Source organism: Corvus kubaryi, unplaced genomic scaffold (assembly GCF_017639235.1).
Source record: "Corvus kubaryi isolate FWS band 111438036 unplaced genomic scaffold, C.kubaryi_AGA036_p1.0 74, whole genome shotgun sequence".
Classification (NCBI taxonomy): Eukaryota; Metazoa; Chordata; class Aves; order Passeriformes; family Corvidae; genus Corvus; species Corvus kubaryi.
Genome location: NW_024582061.1, coordinates 3,453,641 through 3,472,199, shown reverse-complemented (window position 1 = coordinate 3,472,199; position 18,559 = coordinate 3,453,641). Strand labels below are relative to the sequence as shown.

Sequence of the window (18,559 nt, the reverse complement as noted above, 5' to 3'; positions counted from 1 at the left end):
TTAAAGGTTCCTTCCAACCCAAACCATTCTATGATTCTATAAATCTATAAATCCCTTCTGTACTTCTGCCTTTGGATGGAGCAAAGTTTTCATGGAAAATATCCCCACTATTCCCTGCCCACAGTGGCAGTTGGTCAGGCACCCCAGAGAAGGAGCATGTCATATGCCTCAGTAAGTTATTTCAATTGACTAAATAGATTTTTTTTTGCTTCTGAATAAATGTCTACATTTTTAATTATACTTTCCATCTTTAAATTACGTGTCAGAATCACTGTCTTTTGGTAGTGGCCAGTATTTAGCATGTGTCTCAGGAATGGTTTTTGACCACCATAAACACTTTTTGCACACTTCTGGGTAGCTGCTCATGGCTGGTGTCCTGGCAAATTTTGGTCTCTGCATGACTTGACCTTTAAATGTACAGGCTGGCCAAACTACAACAGGTCAGGAAGCTGTGAGGAATCCTGGCTTCTTTCCCTGCCAGCAGACTGGTTCAGGCTCCCTGCATTCAGCTTGCCTTGATTCATGCAGAAAGATGCAGCTAAACCAGACACAGTGCCAGTTCCTTTCTGTGGCACAGACTTGGGAAGTTCCCTAGGCTCTGTTTCTTACGTAAGAAGTAAGACAGGGAGCTGTGGAGAAGTTTAAATAACTGCTGCCAGGCATTTAGAGCAATCATTCATGACTGTGGTTTCCCATTTGGTACCAGTGATGATTAAACTTAGCTAAGCCTCTCCTTTGCTTCCCTCAAACATTTTCCTCCTGTCACACTGACACAGCTGTTTGTATGTCTGTACAGTGGATTGGATCAGGAACTGATCCAGCTAAAAATAACCAAGGGTAGAGTGGGAAACTCTTACTTTTCAGCCACTGAAATTTCAATCTGCATCATGCTGCAGCTGCACACAGAGCTGCACTGGCACCACAAGCAGAGCTCAGGAAGAAGTGACCACAAGGACACACAGAAGAGGAGATGAGGCTTTTGGAAGAAAAGGAGGTGGAAGCAGAGCTCCAATGGGATGAGCAGAGTAGTACAAACCTGGAAGCTCCACTCCTCAGAGGTACTTAGCAAGAGATGAGCACTGATTCCAGCTGTGTGACGTCCCCTTGGAAAAGATTCCCAAACTGAACCTCCTCTGCAGATATTCCTCGTGTGCAAAAAAGGGGCACATTTCTGCTTAATGCCTTTGTTCTGCTTTCTCTTAACTCCCTGCTGCTCCCCCCAGGTTCCTGTTTGATGGCATGGATGGCATGGTGGCAATACCAACTTAAGGAACCGTGGAGCTCTAAGGATGTTTGTTACCACTTGCCCCAGACTGCAATTTTCCCTGACTTGTGCCAGGCCTGCTGTTTGTGGAGCTGTGTGGAGCACTGGATCAGGGAAGCAATCCAAATTAAAAATAACCCAGCGGGGTGGCTGGGGGGTGGCAAGAGCTTTAGCAATCCAGGATATGCTGCAGTCACAAATCGGCGAGAGCTGTTTGCCATTGCAGGATGTCACGAAAGCCCAGCCTCGGAGATACCTATTTAATACAAGGAATATGAACCTTTCAGCCAGTGAAGGAGCCTTGGGAATGAGGAGGCAGGAATCCTTTGCCTATGTTCATAAGGGACGTGAGAGCAAACCTCACTGTGCTCAGGTGGCAGCACAAAACACCTTCACACAGGCTTTGCTTTACCAGTCCTTCACATGATGCTTTTGGAACAAAGGTTAGTGGCAGTGTGTGCTGTTCCACTGATGGATGTTCTTTATTCTGTGGATTAGGGAGAAAGCTACCAGGATTTTTAAAGGCTGGAAGGGTACTGCAGATATGGGGCTGTGCCATCACCAAGAAAGGGAATAAAAGAGCCTTCTTGACAGACATAGCTTCATGGTACAGAGTGAAGTAATAATTTGTGGATGCATTCCAGAAGAGGATGTATTCCTCTTCTTTGCTCTAGAGAGACAATGCCACTGTGATGCACCAGCACTAACCTACATGATCACAGCAGCAGTGACATCACTTTCACCTTGGAGGAAGCATCTGTAATTAGTCATCCTCTCTTGTATTCCAAGCCCTGTCTGGTTTTCTTCTGGCATCTCTCTTCAGTTCATGGTTCATCCCTCCTGGGCTGAGTATTTTTAAGTACCAGTCATTTCCTTTTTTTCTCCCTCCTGCTTCTGACTTGGCACTTCACTGCTTCTCTCCCCAGGGATGCTGCTGCTGGGAGGTGACTGACTTGAGCACTGATGGCAAAGGTGGTGAATCCAGAGACTCAGAGCCTGAGGAGTTTCAGGATCTTCTCAGGTTACATTTCTAGAGAAAGGAATTTACTTTCTCGCCACATGCATTAGTGGCTCTGGTCACAGCGAGGTAGAAGATGCAGGTAAAAACATTGGCAGCTACATACCAAATTAACCAAAGGTCTAAGTGCCTGAAGCTTAGGGCAGGATGTGGCTGCCCTGAGGTAAACCCTGAGTGCTTTCACACCAACCCCTGTCCTCAGGACAGCCCTGACAAGTAACATGAGTGCTGACTGTGCCATGGAACACGGATTCAAGGGTCCAGACCAAATACCATCATGTTTTGTCATCTTCTTTCACCTCTCTAAGAATATGAGGAGTTGTGTTCGTTGATCTTAATTCTTCCTTCTCTCGACACAGGAAAAATGTTCTCTTTCATCCCCTTGCTCCCATGTCATAGGTTAGCAAGCATAGTCCCGGAAGGGACGTCCTTGCTAAGGGGTGCTTACAGTTTCCTCTGGGAACTGACAGAACCTATCAGCTGGCCAGTTTGAATATGGACAATTCTCTAAGCCACTTAAAGTTGTGATCACCTCTGTGATCCACATTTAAGAATAGGCAAACTCCCCCTCCAAGCTCTCTCTCGTTTCCGGCGCTGGCACAGGTGGCTGCGGGCCCCGTGTGGGGGCCAGCGGGCCCGGCCAGGCCCTGCCTGGGCCAGGCCGGGCCGGGCCACGGCCATCCTGAAGCCATGGACCTGTTCCAGCCATGGAACCCCCCCCACTGCCTTGCCGTGGGCAGCCGGAGCGGCTCGGCTCTCCCCCCTCTCCACTGCGATAAGAAAAATTCAACATTCCAGCTGCAAAGCTGCAAGGCCGAGGTGAGATTAACCCTTTTATTGCTGTGAAGAGCTGAAAACCTGAGGGAAGAGAGAGAGGAGATGCTTAAAGCTGAAATTCTGTTGTGAAGCTATGATATATCAGAGTATCCTGTCGTAATTTCATGAAGATATGGGGGGTGGAGTGTTCAATTCGTGAGCAAAAGCACCTGCGCTGAGATAGGCAGATGCTGACGCAGCTGTAATTTCATGAGAAGTTTGGACAGGGAGAGATGAACCAGATGAGGACTTTTGCTCCGAACGGGAAAGGAGAAAACCTCAGTCCGTAGAGATGCTCCCAGAGATAGTCCTAAAGATGAAGATGATGAAGACCCTTTGCTCCCAGGGAAGGAGAAGGGCCTCTGTTTTTGTTTCTGAACGGCTCAACCTTAAAATTGTACCCCAAAAAACTTCAAGAGTGGACCCTCGAAAGCAGTTGCGGGAAAAGCTGCAAGTCGGGGGAAAGGACTCACACGCAGGCAGAGAGACTCCTCTTCCTAAATGGACTGAACGATATTTGGAAGTGGGCGGCTGTCTCGTTGTGATAATGTTTTCATAGCATGAGCAAGAAGAGACTTCTTTCTAAATGGACTGAACAAGGTTATTATGGAAGTGGTAAACAGACTGAACATCTTAAGGGTTGTCTTTTCACATCGTCAGTGGGAGAAGGGAGGAAGGTGGGGGGAGGAGGAGAGTTCTGAAGGTGGTATTTTTTTTTTTCTTCTTTTAGGTCTGTTAATAAACTTCTTTATATTCTTTCAAGTTTGGTGCCTGTTTTGCATTTCTCCTAATTCTTATCTCACAGCAGATAAACAGTAATGAGTATTTTGGACCAAACCACTACACTAAATTGGTGTTTCCGCCCGGTTACAAACCGAACCCGCGACATCCCTGCATTCCCATTGCTGCTTCCCTTCTCCCAATAATTGTTAAAATTCTTTTTTTTTTCAATAAAGCATCTTGTGGTTCCTGTTTCACTGTACGTTCACGTAAAGGCTTGATCATAGGTCCAAAGAATGGGGAAGATGCCTGAAATCCCTCTAATGCATACTATATGTAAACTCTGTTTTTCCTGTTTTGCTTGGTATTTCTGCCTGAAGGCATCAGGAGAAATCCAAAGGTCATCTGTTAAAGAAATCAGGCAAGAAAAGAAAGCAATTGACCAGCAAAGAGGCACCTTACGCACAACAGCCACGTGCAGAGCTGTGGGAAGAAACTTCCCAGTCCCTGTACTTGAAAAGATCTGCTAAGGCTGGAAAAAGGGAAATGGAAGGACACACACGGGCCTGTCAAAAGCTCTGCCATTTGTAAAGGCAGGGGCACATTCTGTGTGCTTGGAGATGCTCTGGGGTAAGCAAGGCGAGGCTTCCCTTTTGTGAGGGGAAACGCTGACAGAACAGGGCCTGACACAGAGGAGTCTCCTCTGTGGTTCCATGCTTGGAGATGGGAAAGCACAAACACCTCAGCCACAGTCAGGCAGAGTTCAGCAGGGTTGTGGGGAAGGTCAGCTGGAGGAAGAGACAGCAGAAAATGGCCCAAGGCAACACATGAGCATCAGGGCAACTGCAAGAGCTCCGGAAAGAAAAAAAAAAAGCAAGTCTGGGTATGAGGGATCAGTTACTTGGGGGGTCTGGAGAGTGGTGACCCTTCTCCCATGCAGCTGTTATCACCCCCAAATCACACCTTCCCAGCAGCTTCACGAAGTCCAACGTCCACCCCCCCTTCCCCCCGAGTCTTCCTTCCTAGCTGTTCATCCCATCCCAATCCGTTCCACTCTCCCTTCCCCTCATGTGGTGGCCTGGTTCAGCCATTCACCTCGGCAATGGCAAAATGCTGTGAGACACCTTCACTTTGGCTCTGTTGCCTCTTCTGGCCTCCCTTTGCTCAATTTCCTGAAATTTCCTCTATTTCCTTTCATTTTCAGAGATGGAGGCTCCTGCTGTTGTGTCTCTGGCTATTCAGACCAGTGTTATTGAGGTAAAGAAGAAACAGAGCCTGAAAGAGAAGTCTCCTGTGCATGCAGGGACACTTTTGTTTGCTTGATACATCTCAAAAAATGTTTTAGAGATTACACACAAAATACTTAAAAAAATTATTAAGCACACTTCTTGGACAAGATCAAAAGAGATTTGTTTTTCCAGTCACAATGAATCAAAGAGTGTAGAAAGCTCTATTTCAGTCATCACTATTACATATATTTTTTTCCCAGCAGGAGTATGGAAAACTGGATCCAATATAACCCAGGTGGCACTGGGAAAACAATCTCCTCAGAACCAGTAGGATGGTGTGTCACTGCAGAGTCAAAAAGACAAACCATTTTATCTTATAAAGGAATGGTGAGCACCAAGTGCCCTCCTCTGGCTTTTCAGATTCTTGCAGAAATGTGAGAAAATTAAGACCAATTTTAATAATTTCCCTCAACTCCAGATTCTTGGGCCGAGAAACTGATGGGAAACTCACTCTGGGGAGGAAGAAAGAAAGGGAAGGGAGGGAAGGGAAAGAGAAAAAGAAGAGAAGGGAGAGAGAGAGGGAGCGAGTCGGGATAACAACACCAGGGTGATAGATTTTATTTCAGAGATGTCATTCATCCATTTGTCTCTCTTAGCTATTTCTGAAGTGCCGCAGTGCTGCAGGATCTGAGCACTGTTAGCACAACAGAAATTTACAGTATTCTACATCCCACAGCTGGCAGGAGCATTTGGGCACCAGCTGGTGACCACAGGTCTGGGATGGAGCGTGCTAGGGATGCTCTGCTGGAATTAGAGTAACTAATTTGCTTTTTCCAGTAGCCTCCCACTATGACCCTGAGGGAGGAGCTGGCTGGTAGAGAAGGCAGTGAGGAGGCTGCTGTCAAAGTGAACCTCCTGGTTCTTTTGTTTTTGCACATCCCCCATGCCATCTGAATTTGACTTGTGAGTTCATGCTGCCCACAAAGTAGTTAAATCCCTGGAAGAAGAGGACCATACCCTGCAACTTCTGCAAAGGAAGGGTTGGTATCCAGATTCTCCTCTCCAGCTACATGACTACAAAAAGCAAAGGGCAAAAAGGCCAGGGGAAGTGACACTGAGCAGGCAAAACAAACAGTGGCTGTGGAAAGGAACTTCAGTTATGTGCTTACACTGGTGAGCAATCCCATCCTAGCTGCTAGGGAACAGCTGGGAACCCTAAGGCCACTTCGACTTGGCATAGTTTAAAATAAATTAATAAAGACCTAAGAAATAAATCCATGTCAATCCTTTATCATTTATAGAGCATTTCTAAATATACACAGCACTTCACAAAGCACGGGGAAAGGAAAACGATTGCCCTGAGGGTTGCTGTGAAGGGGCAGACACCTCTCATGAGGAAGGGTGAGAAAACACGTGCACCGTGGCCATGTGGCAAATGGCATCTGATTGTAGTACCAGGGAAAGAGGATAACGGGGCTTTGGGATGCAGAACTACCCACTGGAGTCCTCTGCACAATTCCAATCCACGCTTGGTGTGTGTTGGGAAGAGATGACTGGAAAGGGCAATGTGGGCCAAAGGCATCACTACATCCAGCTGTCTGTAATCCAGGGGACCTGGTGTAGTCACACCCTTGTCCACCTCCTTGTACCTCAGGCCTGGACCAGGAGCTGCACCTTGGATCATGCCCAGACCACATTGAGGGACGCTGCCTACCACCAGTGCCCCACTGGTGTGACATAAGGAGCAGTTGTGACTGAAGCTCTGCCCACAGTGGCAGCACTTGAAAGGTTTCTCCCCTGAGTGGGTGAGGGCAGAGCTGTCACTGAAGCTGGTCCCACCCTGGGCACGGCTGTGGGTGCGCTGGTGGCCGATCAGGTCGGAGCTGTGGCTGCAGCTCTGCCCGCACTCGATGCAGCCGTAGGGCTGCTCCCCCACAAAGGCTCGCTGCTGCACAGCAGCATCCCTGCTCCTCCAAAGCCTTCTGGGACCGGGTCTCTGGGAGAAGGGACATGTCCCTGTCACAGTTTGGAGAAGCTGCCCTCATGAGAAAGTCCCTGTAGAGCTCTGCTGCCCCCGGCCCATCCCACTGGAGACCAGGCTTTCCTTAAACACCTCCAGGGACAGGGACTCCCCCTCCTCCCTGGGCAGCCCGTTCCAGTGTCTAATCACTCCTTCTGTGAAGAAATTCCTCCTGATGTCCAGCTTGGACTTCCCCTGGTGCAGCTTGAGGCTGTTTCCTCCTGTCCTGTCCCTTGTTCCCTGGGAGCAGAGCCTCACCTCCCCCTGGCTGCCCCCTCCTGTCAGGGAGTTGTGCAGAGCCAGAAGGTCCCCCCTGAGCCTCCTTTGCTCCAGGCTGAGCCCCTTTCCCAGCTCCCTCAGCCCCTCCTGCTGCTCCAGCCCCTTCCCCAGCTCTGTTCCCTTTGCTGGACATGCTCAATGTCTATCTTGCAGTGACAGGCCCAGAACCGGACACAGGATTTGAGGTCTGGCCTCACCAGTGCCAAGAACAGGGCTGTCCTGCAGCCTTCACAAATTCCCTAGCTTGCATTGCCACATTTTTCTGTTGTTCTCTTCACCTGACACTCCCCACCATCTCTTTGTATCACAATTGTCTCTGATTCCTCCCTCATATTTCTTCATTCCACCTCCAGAAAAAAAGAGAAGGCTCTGGGGAGACCTTATTGTGGTCTTTCAATATAGTTTCCTCTCCATCTTTCTTGTAGGCTCCCTTCAGGTACAGCACAGGGTAAATCTTACCTGCTTTTCAGAATTTGCCAATGTTTTAAGAACCCTCTGTCTTTTCAGGTGGGACATTTTGGACTTATCCCATGGCTTCAGTGTGTTTTATTCTGCCAGCCAGTCCTAGCAAGACTGTGAGGAATGTCTGCCTGCATTTGAGTACCTAAGTGGTGGCAGATTTAGAGTATATTAAATCAGTCCTTTCAATCTGTTTTGCAATGGAACTGAACTGTTCCTACATGGGTTAAAGACGAAATTGTTACTTTTTCATACCTCTGAAGCCATTTAAATGGCTTCCATTAAAAATGGAAAATCTCTGCTTTCAAGTATAATTAGTCCCTAAACTCCAGTTATCTGCTATCTGCTGTTCTTATTCAATTTCTGTTAAATCAAACTTTATTGACTAGACTTGTTGGGGAAAGGCTATTTACGATTTTGTCTGCTTATTTAAACTAATTAAGTGCTATTGATTTAAAGCATCTGTGTGTGGGTTTAATTCCTGTGCCTGCTCTACCATGCAAAAACCCCACAGTATTTATTAATATTTCCATAGACTTTAAGGGGGTGCCAGAGGGAGGGTGGGCACAGAGGATGCCTGTGGTAGTTTGGTTTCTTGTTTTCATACATGCCAAGGAACTTCATGGTTTTAGTTCTTTCTTCAAACCCACCAGCTAATCTGTGACTGCTATACAAATTTTCCTGAATGACAAATACAGGGTGAATATTTTGAGTCTCTTTGGGTTTGTGCAGTGTTCCCTGGTTTTTGCGCCTGTGGGCATCCCAGCATCACCACTGGAGCTTATGTTGTGCTAATATTCACTATGGCTTTTAAAGCCTTTTCCCAAGTCTGTGCTTCCCATGATAGATTGTCCATTCCTGCAAGCGTGGTCTACCATCACAGAAAATTAAATCCTCTGCCTTTGAAAAATTCACTTCATTATTCTTCCTTGAAAAACAAGAAAATCCTCAAAACCAGGGAGCCTGCCAAAGTGCAGAATGCGTCTACAATATACTACTCAAACCAAAATGCATGGAGTAAAAATAAACGTGGTAAATCAAGCTTTAATCCTAGTTTTAGACCCCTTTGATGCTTTTCCAATTGTTTGTTCATCACAATTTTTCAAGTGTTTCCAGGAAGCATTCATTCCAACAGCCATACTGTGTGTAGCTATGCTTTGTGCAATTCCTTTGTTTCCTTGGGAATGTGGTGGGCTCTTTTTTTGTCCTGGAGATTTTGGAAAGCTGAAATTTGGGCCGTATTCAATTACAAAAAGGCAAAACCATGCAATAAATCACACTGGAGTTTATTCTCTATGAAAGTGCTTCCCATTTGAGGGAATTGCATTAATGCTGCTCTAGACTGAAAGTAGTTTGTGGCAGGAAACACCATTTCATTTTGTATTTGTACAATATCAAGTACAGTTGTGTCTCTGCCCAGTTCAAGGTTGAAAGAAGCTACTGTTGCAAAAATAAAACACAGTTGTAGATCCCCATCTGCTGGGTTTTTCATATATTGCTGCCAAAATTAGACAACCCCTGATTTTGAGAGGAAAAATTGATTTTGGCCATAATTCCTGCTTGTTAAGGAAAAAAAGAACTGCATATAATACCCAAGCTGATAAATTTGTTATCCTCTGGTGACCATGCCACTGAGCTCTTGGGCACCTGCATATTCCAAATAGCTCTGCTGAGATGGAAAAGCAACCAGTTTGGCCTGGGTTGGAAGGGACCTCAAATATCATCTGGATCCTGCCATAGGTAGGAATCCTTCATCAGGGAAGATAATGAGTTGCAACACAGCCTTGTCTCTGTTCTCTATCTAAGCTCTGTGTAAGTGAAGGGCAAATGCACAGGCCTCGCCCTTGCTGCTGTTTCAAGTTTTATGATTTGGCTCTATTTTTCTGCATGAAGGAGAAAATAAAGAGCGAAAAAAGAAAAGTAGAAAATGCCAAGGATAAATAAGCATGTTATCAGGCACCTAACAAGGCTAATGTCAACCATTAAAAATACAAATCCAGTGACAACTGCAATTCCAACTTGTGCTAACCATTTCCTCCATCCTGTAAGCCCTAAAGGCTTTAGGAGGGTAGTAACCCATGACCCAGGTTCTAATCCATCAAACCAGGCTCATGGTTGCATAGACTGAAATAATTCTCTAGCTTGATCATTTATTTCTTTCGTCTTAGCTTGTGCCTCCTCAGTGGAGGATGAGGCACTATGGATGGTAAGGCAACACTCAGTTCCAGATAAATTCAGCATATTCCCAGCTAGATTCCCTTTCCAGTTTAGCCAATTCAGTAGCTGTGTATTGGATATTTTTATGGCAATTTGAGGTTGTCTCATCTTCCAAACTCTCACTCCCCTATTCAGTTTTAACAACAGGTTGTTGTGGAACTGGCACTTTATCCAGCTGGTTACACAGGGATTCTAATTCAGAGAGTGGATATGTTGTTGTTTCTTTAGGTAGCCTTGGTCCTAATTCATCATCCCCTTCTCTTGTTAAGCTCTCTGAAACATTAAGTTGAATGATCACTTTGGATCCCAACATTTAACCTCATTTGTGTTTTCATCTCACTTTTGGGAGTGTTGAAAACCTAATTCCTTTCCACAGCTGTGGATCGAGGCAAAACTTGCCCTTTTTTTTTCTGCAGAGTACCAAAAAACCTCAAAAGTTAACTGATGCAGAGTGGAGGTGTCTTCCCCATCCCCACTAATGAATGATCATTTTCAGCCCTGAAAAATCTTGGGCAAGGCTTCCAAGACCTTTGTAACTTTTAGAATATAATGAAGGAATAATGTCTTCTATGCAACCGCATTACAAAACCCACGATGTAACTTAGCTGAAATGATTATCCTTGCTTCACATGATTAAGAAATCAGGATCCAATCCAGATTAATAAGGCTAAATACCTTCAAAGACTGCTGGGCCAACATCCACATCAATCTTTAAATTCATGGATCCACATTAAGACCTCCTAGATGTCGTCCAGGTCCCCAGGATTAATATTCTACATTGGCTGTCTCTCTTTTTGCAGAGTTAACTTGCCATAATAAATTGTGTGATTAAGGTGTGATATGGGGCTATCTGTTAGTTCTTTTTTTATTATTCTAGTTGTCGACTTCCATTCACAACAGAAACACCTCAATTACCTGCCTGAATGCATAATTTCTTCAGATGCACTTTAATCAGCAAACTTTTTCCAAGTTCTCTCCTGGTGTCAGCTTAGTAACAACTTCCTGAGTTATTTTATTTTCCTCTGAAGAAAATAAAATGCTTCTGAAGACTGACAGGTTAAAAGCAAAATTGGGAAAATTAGTGCCAATTTTACAGATCTGCAATTCCAGCTGCTTCTCAAAAAATTGCCCTCAATTTCCTGCATTTTCAGATCATTATTTCTTACACTTGTACCATTCTGCTGTTATTATTATTATTATACAGAGAAAAGAAAATGGAGCTGGCTGAGGGATAAAAAGAAAAGTTAATGGCCAAGTCCCCTGGCCTATTTATGCATGAGCAGGTCCAAAGTCAGTGAGATCTCCCCAAACATCCACAGCACACGCAGGCTGTGGGTTTCTGCAGAGAGCACCTCGTGTGCTGTGGGCAGTGAAAGTGGATCAGCCCATCCTCCTTCTAGCCAGGAGACCTCCAGATTTCTGATCAGCAGAGAAAGGGAAAACCCAGACAAAAGCTGCCAGGACCGACAGCTCTGGGTGGCCTTGGCTCCCAGGGCCACCTCTATGTAACCCTTTTACAAAGGACAAAAGCTCCCCAAAGATTCATTTCTAACAGAAAAGGAACGTTTTAATAAGGAACATCATAAAAGCAACTGAAATACAAACTTTAACCACTGATTTCATTAGGAGATTCTGCTTTAAGAAGAATGACATCAAACATCAAAAAAAAAAGTTATGAACAGTACCCCTGAGTTTCCACGGAATAGTAGCAACTCTTACTGGAGCTCTGAAGCCTGGAGACAAAGGACTCTGAAATGCTCAACTGATGGAAATTACACCTCAAAGATACCAGTACAAGATCACATTGAAGGGATATCCTTTAAGACTTCTCAATTTGGCTTAAATAATATCCCAACAAGTTAAGACTAATCCAAAAATCCCACACAGTAGGAACGAGTGTCTCATTTTCACAGTCTGTAGTCACACAGCAGATGCGTCACACTTGGTTCCACAGTTTTAGCTTTGGGACAGAATGTGACAGTCTGTCAACAAGAAGAAGGCTTGTTAAGAGAAACAGTGTTTCCCATTCTTAAAATCTAGACTTTATTTTATTCATTACTGAGAGTGCATCCTTTTAACAAGGTAACATTAAAATCACAACTACAAACCAAAAAACCAACCATGCACAAACACAGCATCAGTTCAAGAGAAAAACTTTTTGGCACAAGCCCCAAAGTTTCTTTATCCCAGTTGAAAGGTAAATGAGCTTTTTTGCACTTTTGAAGCTTAAAGGCTCTGATGCTGCCCCAAGCCTGACACTGATGGAAACAATGAGGTAGATCAGACCAATGTGTCTTAAAACTCTGCACTCTCCAACCCTGACAGGCCCAATGTCAGAGTCCTACTGAGAAAAAAAAAAAGAAAAGAAAAAAAAATTGTTTCCTCTGCTGTTTTCACAAGAAGATGCACCTGAGCCTCTCAGTGTTCCTCCTCAAGCAGTAATTATTTACCCCACTCCTACCCCTAATTAATACCTAACAGCCAAAACCATGTAATAATCCAAATAGGATATGACAGAGTATCTAAACCCAGGCTCAGCTGAGCTCATCTTTGAGCAAAAGAACAACTGCCCTATAAACCAGTTTGGCTTTTCCTCATGAACTCTTGGTAAGCAAGGTAGAATTGAAAGGTGGTATTTTGTTGAGGGTTTTTTGGTTTGTATTTTCAGTTGGGTTTTTTGGGGGAAGAGGGGGAGTATGTTTGTTTTAAACAAAAAGCAGAAAGTATTTTTTTCTAGTTTGAGCAGTGCTGCTGGCCTAAGAATCAGCTAAGTCAAGGACACCTGATTCAAAGACTTCCTAAAGGAAAGAAGCTTTTGAAATGGATGCTGGGAATAGGGGTGCTGTAAACCGAACATCTTTACATAAGCATCTTGCTTCCCTCTATATAAATCAGACTTAACAGGAGATGTGTGAAACGTCCCTGAGGACTTTATCATTGGATTCAGGTCGTTAGGAGAGGTACAATTGCCCAAATCCATGCTGAAAGATGTATCAGGTAAAAAATACACTCAAGTTTGATGCATTATCTTGTGAATGAATGTTTCAAGTCACTGCACCCCAGCAATAATGATCTCTTGAGCTGCCTCGACAAAGGTCATTCCTGGCAAAAATCCCTGCAGGCTACAGGGCAGCGATTTGATCAGCTGCTGCTTGCTGATGCATCTGAGTGTACAGTCAGCACCTCCACAGCTACAACAACTGCAACACCACAGCCCAGGGGTCACCTGCCCTGAGTGGCAGAATGGTCCAGAACAGTCACACGCGTTTACAGCACAAGGCTGAGCAGGCTGCAGCAGTCACAGAATCTTGAGAGATTGGGAGCTGAGGTGCAGGCAGAGCTCCAGAGGCAGATGAAAGGGATAAGGCACTGGCACCTTCATAGGAGAGGAGACAGCTGGGATTAAGAAGGGGGCAAGAAATAGATGCTGCAGCAGCCATCTGCTGTCCTAGCAGGAGTCCTAAGCTATAAACGTTGGAATTCAGGAGAGCATTGCCTGGGAGCAGTGTATTTAATTGCTTCTGAATTTCCTGAAGCACCTGCAGTTGACTTTGCTGATTCAGGAGAAGCATATCCATATTTGCCCTCATTTTCTTCACTGTACAAAGAGAAGGGAATGTTAATGCCTGCTATGTAAAATCACAAGGCAGTTTAGAAGCCTTTTTATACTTACACTCTTCAGAAACAAGATTCCAGTGATCCATCTGGCTTTCCTCTGCACCACACCTTTGCTCTTCCTTCTGCCGAAGAGATGTAAATTCAGGTTGGTTTGCATCTAAAAGGAAGACAATGCAAGTCAAGAGTTGCAAGGTCTGCATTCCAAACATGGCAGCTCAGCAACAACCCTTCCTTCCTCTCACCCACGCCTTAAAATTCAAACTTCGTTCAAGTCACACAGTGGTCCAAACTAAACCAAAACCAAAGATTAGGCTGATACAGGGGTTTTGGGGTTTTTTTGAGGGGGCAAAATGAGAAAGCAAAGCTGGGGCAAGGGATCTGTTGAGGAAAAGGGCAGTTGAGATTAAGTAAAAATGGGTTTGTATTTGCACACTTTCTTTATAAGCAGATATAGTGTTAGACTAATCTGATACTACTTAAGTGTCCAACAGAGCAAAAAATGAGACTTTTCTTCAGGAATTATAAACTCTTGTATCCTGCAAAAGCCATGAAGAACAAAACAAGGTTTAGGAGTGTAAGGTTCCATGCTTAGGGCTCACTGGCAGAGTTCCTAGGCCACCTCTCTGTATCTGTGGACTGAGAGGCCTCAAACCCTACATTAAGAACTCAGTTTTGCCATTCCATTACCAACTTGATAATAACTGCATCATTATTCCCACTGTTAAGGTGAAAGGCTCTTCTTTTTTTTTCCCCAGAAGAAACAAACAAAGTAAAACAACTACAAACAAACAAACCACAAAAACCAAAGAAAAACCTCACACACAAAACACCTGCTTCTCATGCCAACACCCAGAACAATTCTGTGGGTGTCTAGGCAAGATTCAAGATGAAAACTTAAAACATTTTTGACCAAGGATAAAGGGACTGTCCATGTAAAGGTACAAAAACAGGGAAAAAACCCCACAATGCCAGTTTTTATCCCTGAGTTTCTGGTCACTACTAGAACATGAAATATTGCAAAATCCAGAAAACTGCCTACTTGAAACAATCCCTTCGTCTGACAGACTGTTCTGTGCTAAGACTATTCCAGAGACTTCCCACTGCAGACAACAAGCTAAGATTCAATATCCACATATAACAAAAATTAGCTGCTAGAGATTACCAAGGCAGTGTTTACAGTCAAAATTCCTTGCATCTTCCTAAGCTTATCATTTTGATAGCTGAGCACTTCTGAAGATCTAAGGCTAGACATCAGGCAACACTACGAAGCAGGAATTAGTAAGATCTTTATTATTAGTGAGGAATCAGTGGGATCTGAGAGCTTTGAGGAGTGTAAGGTGCCAAGCAACCTCCATGGTAACACCTACATATCAACTTCAGTTTTTTCAAGTAACTTCCTCAAATGGCAGAGATAAATTTATTATATCAGAGACGGGGGAAAAAAAAGTAACAAAACCAAACCAACCAACCAACCCCCAACACTCATATCCAGAGTAAGGAGGAAGAAGTGTTTAGGAATATTTCATATATCCCCCAAGATTCTGCATAACTTGAAATAAACACAAATCAGTTACCTGCTGTGTGTTCACTGGGCCTGTCTCTCAGCTGTTGGTGTTTGATGGTGTTTGAGCTCACACTGAAGCTATTTCCATGCTCTGAACGCCTATGGGGTTTCTCATCTGCGTGGACTCTCTGATGCTGCAGCAGAGCTGTGTTCCTACTGAAGCTCTTTCTGCACGTGGTGCAGGAGAAGGTTTTCTTTTTCAGATGGGTTTTGTGGTGAGCAAGGAGGGTCGAGGCACGGCTGAAGGTTTTCTCACATTCCTTGCACTTGTAGGGCGTCTCCCCTGTATGGACTCTCTGGTGGACCACCAGGTTGGCCTTCCTGCTGAAGCTCTTCCCACATTCTGCACACACAAACACCTTTTCTCTTGAATGGATTTGCAGGTGGGTCAGGAGCCTGCAGTGGCCCTTGAAGGCCTTCCCGCATTCTGGACACTTGAAGGGTTTCTCTTCCCAGCGCAGTTTCTCGCCATCAGTGCTGAGGATGTGTTTCCTGGAGTCTCTTTTTTTGTGAGGGGAATCATCACAGGCTGCCCCCCTCTCTGGGCTCTGGGCTTCACGTACCTGAGGCAGTTCCTCTTGCTTAAGGTCTTCAGGGAAGCCTTTCTCGTCCTCATTGTCCCCCAAAACGCAGTCCCCTGATGGAGTAAGAGACTCATCTTAACACTCCTCTTTTCCCTGAGGCAGATAAGCTGCTCCTTGTAAAATAACTCAATTTCTTAGGCCTACCTTCAGCTTAAACCAGATTCCCCTTTCCCAAAGAGGAAGGGAAATTCTGAAAATTGAGACAAGAAGGGGGAGAAAAGTGCAAAGAGAAGAGACAGGTAAAAAATGTTCCTCTTCTCTTCCTTCCTCTCCCCATTTCCTTGTATTTCTTCCCTTCAGAGAATGGCAAAACGAAGACTGTCAAGATGAAGGAAGGAAAGGAACATGCTGAAGCATCTCACCCATCCCAAATACCTACTTTTAGCTATTTGTTCCCGCAGACTTATTTCAAAAGCTTTCCAGACTGTAAATTAGCATTAACACGCTGTTTCAAAGCTGGGCATTTGGGTGGGGATCTTTCAGCACAGAAGAAGAGCCCACTTACCCTTCCTTAGACAAAACCAGCAGGGAGATTTAGGTTGTTTCTCACTTGCGCTAGTTTGTATTAACCGAAAAAAAGTTAAATTATGTCTTTTGCAGGTTGGCACACCAGGCTTTTTTTCTCTATCACAACAACAAATATAAGTACTATAAGGACACTGTATATTTGTGCATCAGAAGTAAAAAGGCTCTGTATTGATTAAAAAAATTAACTAATTCCCAATTAACTATTAGAATCTCTTTTCATAGCTAGACCTAACACAACACTTACTTTCCTTGCAACGACAAGCTAAATAAATTGCATTCTGAAGAAACTCACCAGAAACATTCAAACATATCCCTGTCTTTCCTAAAGAATGCAACCTGTTTATTTCACAAGTGAATATGCACCATCACACACCCCACAGTAAGCTCTAGGTATGTTATTCTGATGGCTAGATCTTATATTTACAGCAGTTCAGCATTAAAAGAATCATGAGGATCACCTAATGAACACTTAGACAAGGCTGATTTTTGCAAGCAACTTCAGATGTTTACTATTAATTCAAGCAGAAGATTTAGCAATTAGCATCTCTGATCTAGAACTAAAATAGTACTCACACATTTAACAAAAAAAGTTTGTTTAATCCACTAACAAAACCAAACCAAACCAGGCTTTCTACATTCAAGATGAAACTCTGCAGGGCAATTTCAGTCCTACCTCTATGATACCAAGGAATAAAATTCTTGAGTAACATGTCCTTGAAGAGGCAAAATGCAAAACGCTCTCTGTTTACATGGATGTGGCAACCAACACCTAACTAGCAGCAATAAAATAAGCAAAGTTGCTGAGAGAGGGCATCCTCTCTCTTACATCAAGGAATTAAACCCAAGAGGGAGCTTTCTCCCAGAGGGACGAGGAAGGCTCTCTGTGGCAGGAGCACTCACTCCTCACGCTACAGCCACGAGGCTGATTGTTCCCCGAGAGCCTTGCAGGTCTCTGACAGGGACATGCGGAACCCTCCACTCCCACCCACAGCCAGAGCCGGGCACTCACACACTCTGGATGCAGCTCAGCAACTCCCTCAGACCCTCCTCACCTGTCAGAAATCCTGGAAGTGTGCTGGCTGCCCGTCGCTCCCAATGAACTGGACTGGCTGATTTTAGAAGAGGAGGTGGAAAACCGCAGCAGAAAGAAACCCAGAACACCACCGCAACCTTGCCTCGGCCTGGCATGGCATCCGGCCCCATCCTGGCATCCCGGGGATGGAATGCCGGCACCACGCTTCCCCGCGGGATTGAACTACCAAGAGTTTACATCTCACCTGGATATCCTGCAGGATCACTCCTCCCGGGGCTCTGGAAAATGGAAAATATGGACTCCATTGCTGGCTCCACCTAGAAGAGGAGAGGACACGGAGCGTGAAGCCTTTTCCAGCAGACGGGAGCAGAAGGGGAGGAACAGACGCTGGTACAGCACACTTTGGCTGTGCCTGGCCTAAGAGGGGCAAGCCCGGGACAGAAAGGACAGCCCTCCACAAAGACCTGAAGTTGGGTGACTCGTGAGCTTCATCCAGAGCCCCGCGTGATAAGAAGCGCCTTTTCCTAAGCTCAGTCTCCCTGGGAAGCACCGACCGGCCCTCGGGCAGCGGGCCCCACTCCCCTCTCACCCTCAACACCTCCCTCCTGCTTTCTGGCACGCTTTAATGCCGGCCCGCGGGCGCTGTGCCCTCCCGCGGGGCCGCTCCGCCCTCTCCGAGCCCCGGGCGGGCTCCGGGCCTCGCTCACGTGCCTGCTCTGCCGGGCCTTGGCTTCGCCCCGGGCCTGCTGCTCCCCAGCGCCGCCGGCTCTTCCCGGCACAGCCCAGCGCTCCTGCCCGGCACAGCCCAGCGCTCCTGCCCGGGGGCCAAGACCCGCCCGGGTGGGGGAGGGGGTTCAGTGCCGCTCCCCTCAGCCCGTGGGCGGCGGGAGAACCGGGCGCTCCTCGGGTTCGCCTTTCGGCGTCGACACCCCCTGGAAATCCGGCGGGAGCTCTTCCTTCGCTGCCCCGCGCTGTACTATCCCCGTCCTCCGACCACGCTCGCTCGCTGGATTCCCCCGCACGGAGCGTCCGCGTGGCTCCGTGTCCCCGCTGGGCACGGACAGGGCTGAGCTGGCACGGGGTGCAGCTCGGCCTGGTGAGTCACGGAATGGGTCATCGTCCTACCCGCCGTGCTCAAGCAGCGCCATCCCAGAGCACACGGCACAGGACTGAGTCCGAATGGTTCCGGAATAGTTCCAGTGAGGGGGAC

General features: G+C 45.9%; 1 protein-coding gene across 3 annotated transcripts; it reads right to left on the bottom strand.

The window, feature by feature from the left end:
• Positions 1-10,578: 10,578 nt before the first annotated feature.
• LOC121675310 (zinc finger protein 572-like) lies at positions 10,579-18,131 on the bottom strand. Of its 3 annotated transcripts, XM_042050648.1 has the most exons (5): positions 17,814-18,131; positions 17,594-17,666; positions 15,215-15,841; positions 13,696-13,797; positions 10,580-13,620 (listed from the first exon to the last, which is right to left on the bottom strand). In XM_042050648.1, the coding sequence occupies exons 2-5, from the start codon at positions 17,652-17,654 to the stop codon at positions 13,280-13,282; spliced, it is 1,131 nt and encodes a 376-aa protein (XP_041906582.1). In that variant the 5' UTR covers positions 17,655-17,666; positions 17,814-18,131; the 3' UTR covers positions 10,580-13,279. The 3 variants fall into 3 exon arrangements, with proteins under 3 accessions (XP_041906580.1, XP_041906582.1, XP_041906581.1); XM_042050646.1 differs by lacking the exons at positions 17,594-17,666; positions 17,814-18,131 and adding an exon at positions 17,369-17,582 and having other exon boundaries at positions 10,579-13,620; XM_042050647.1 differs by having other exon boundaries at positions 17,594-18,131.
• Positions 18,132-18,559: the final 428 nt, after the last annotated feature.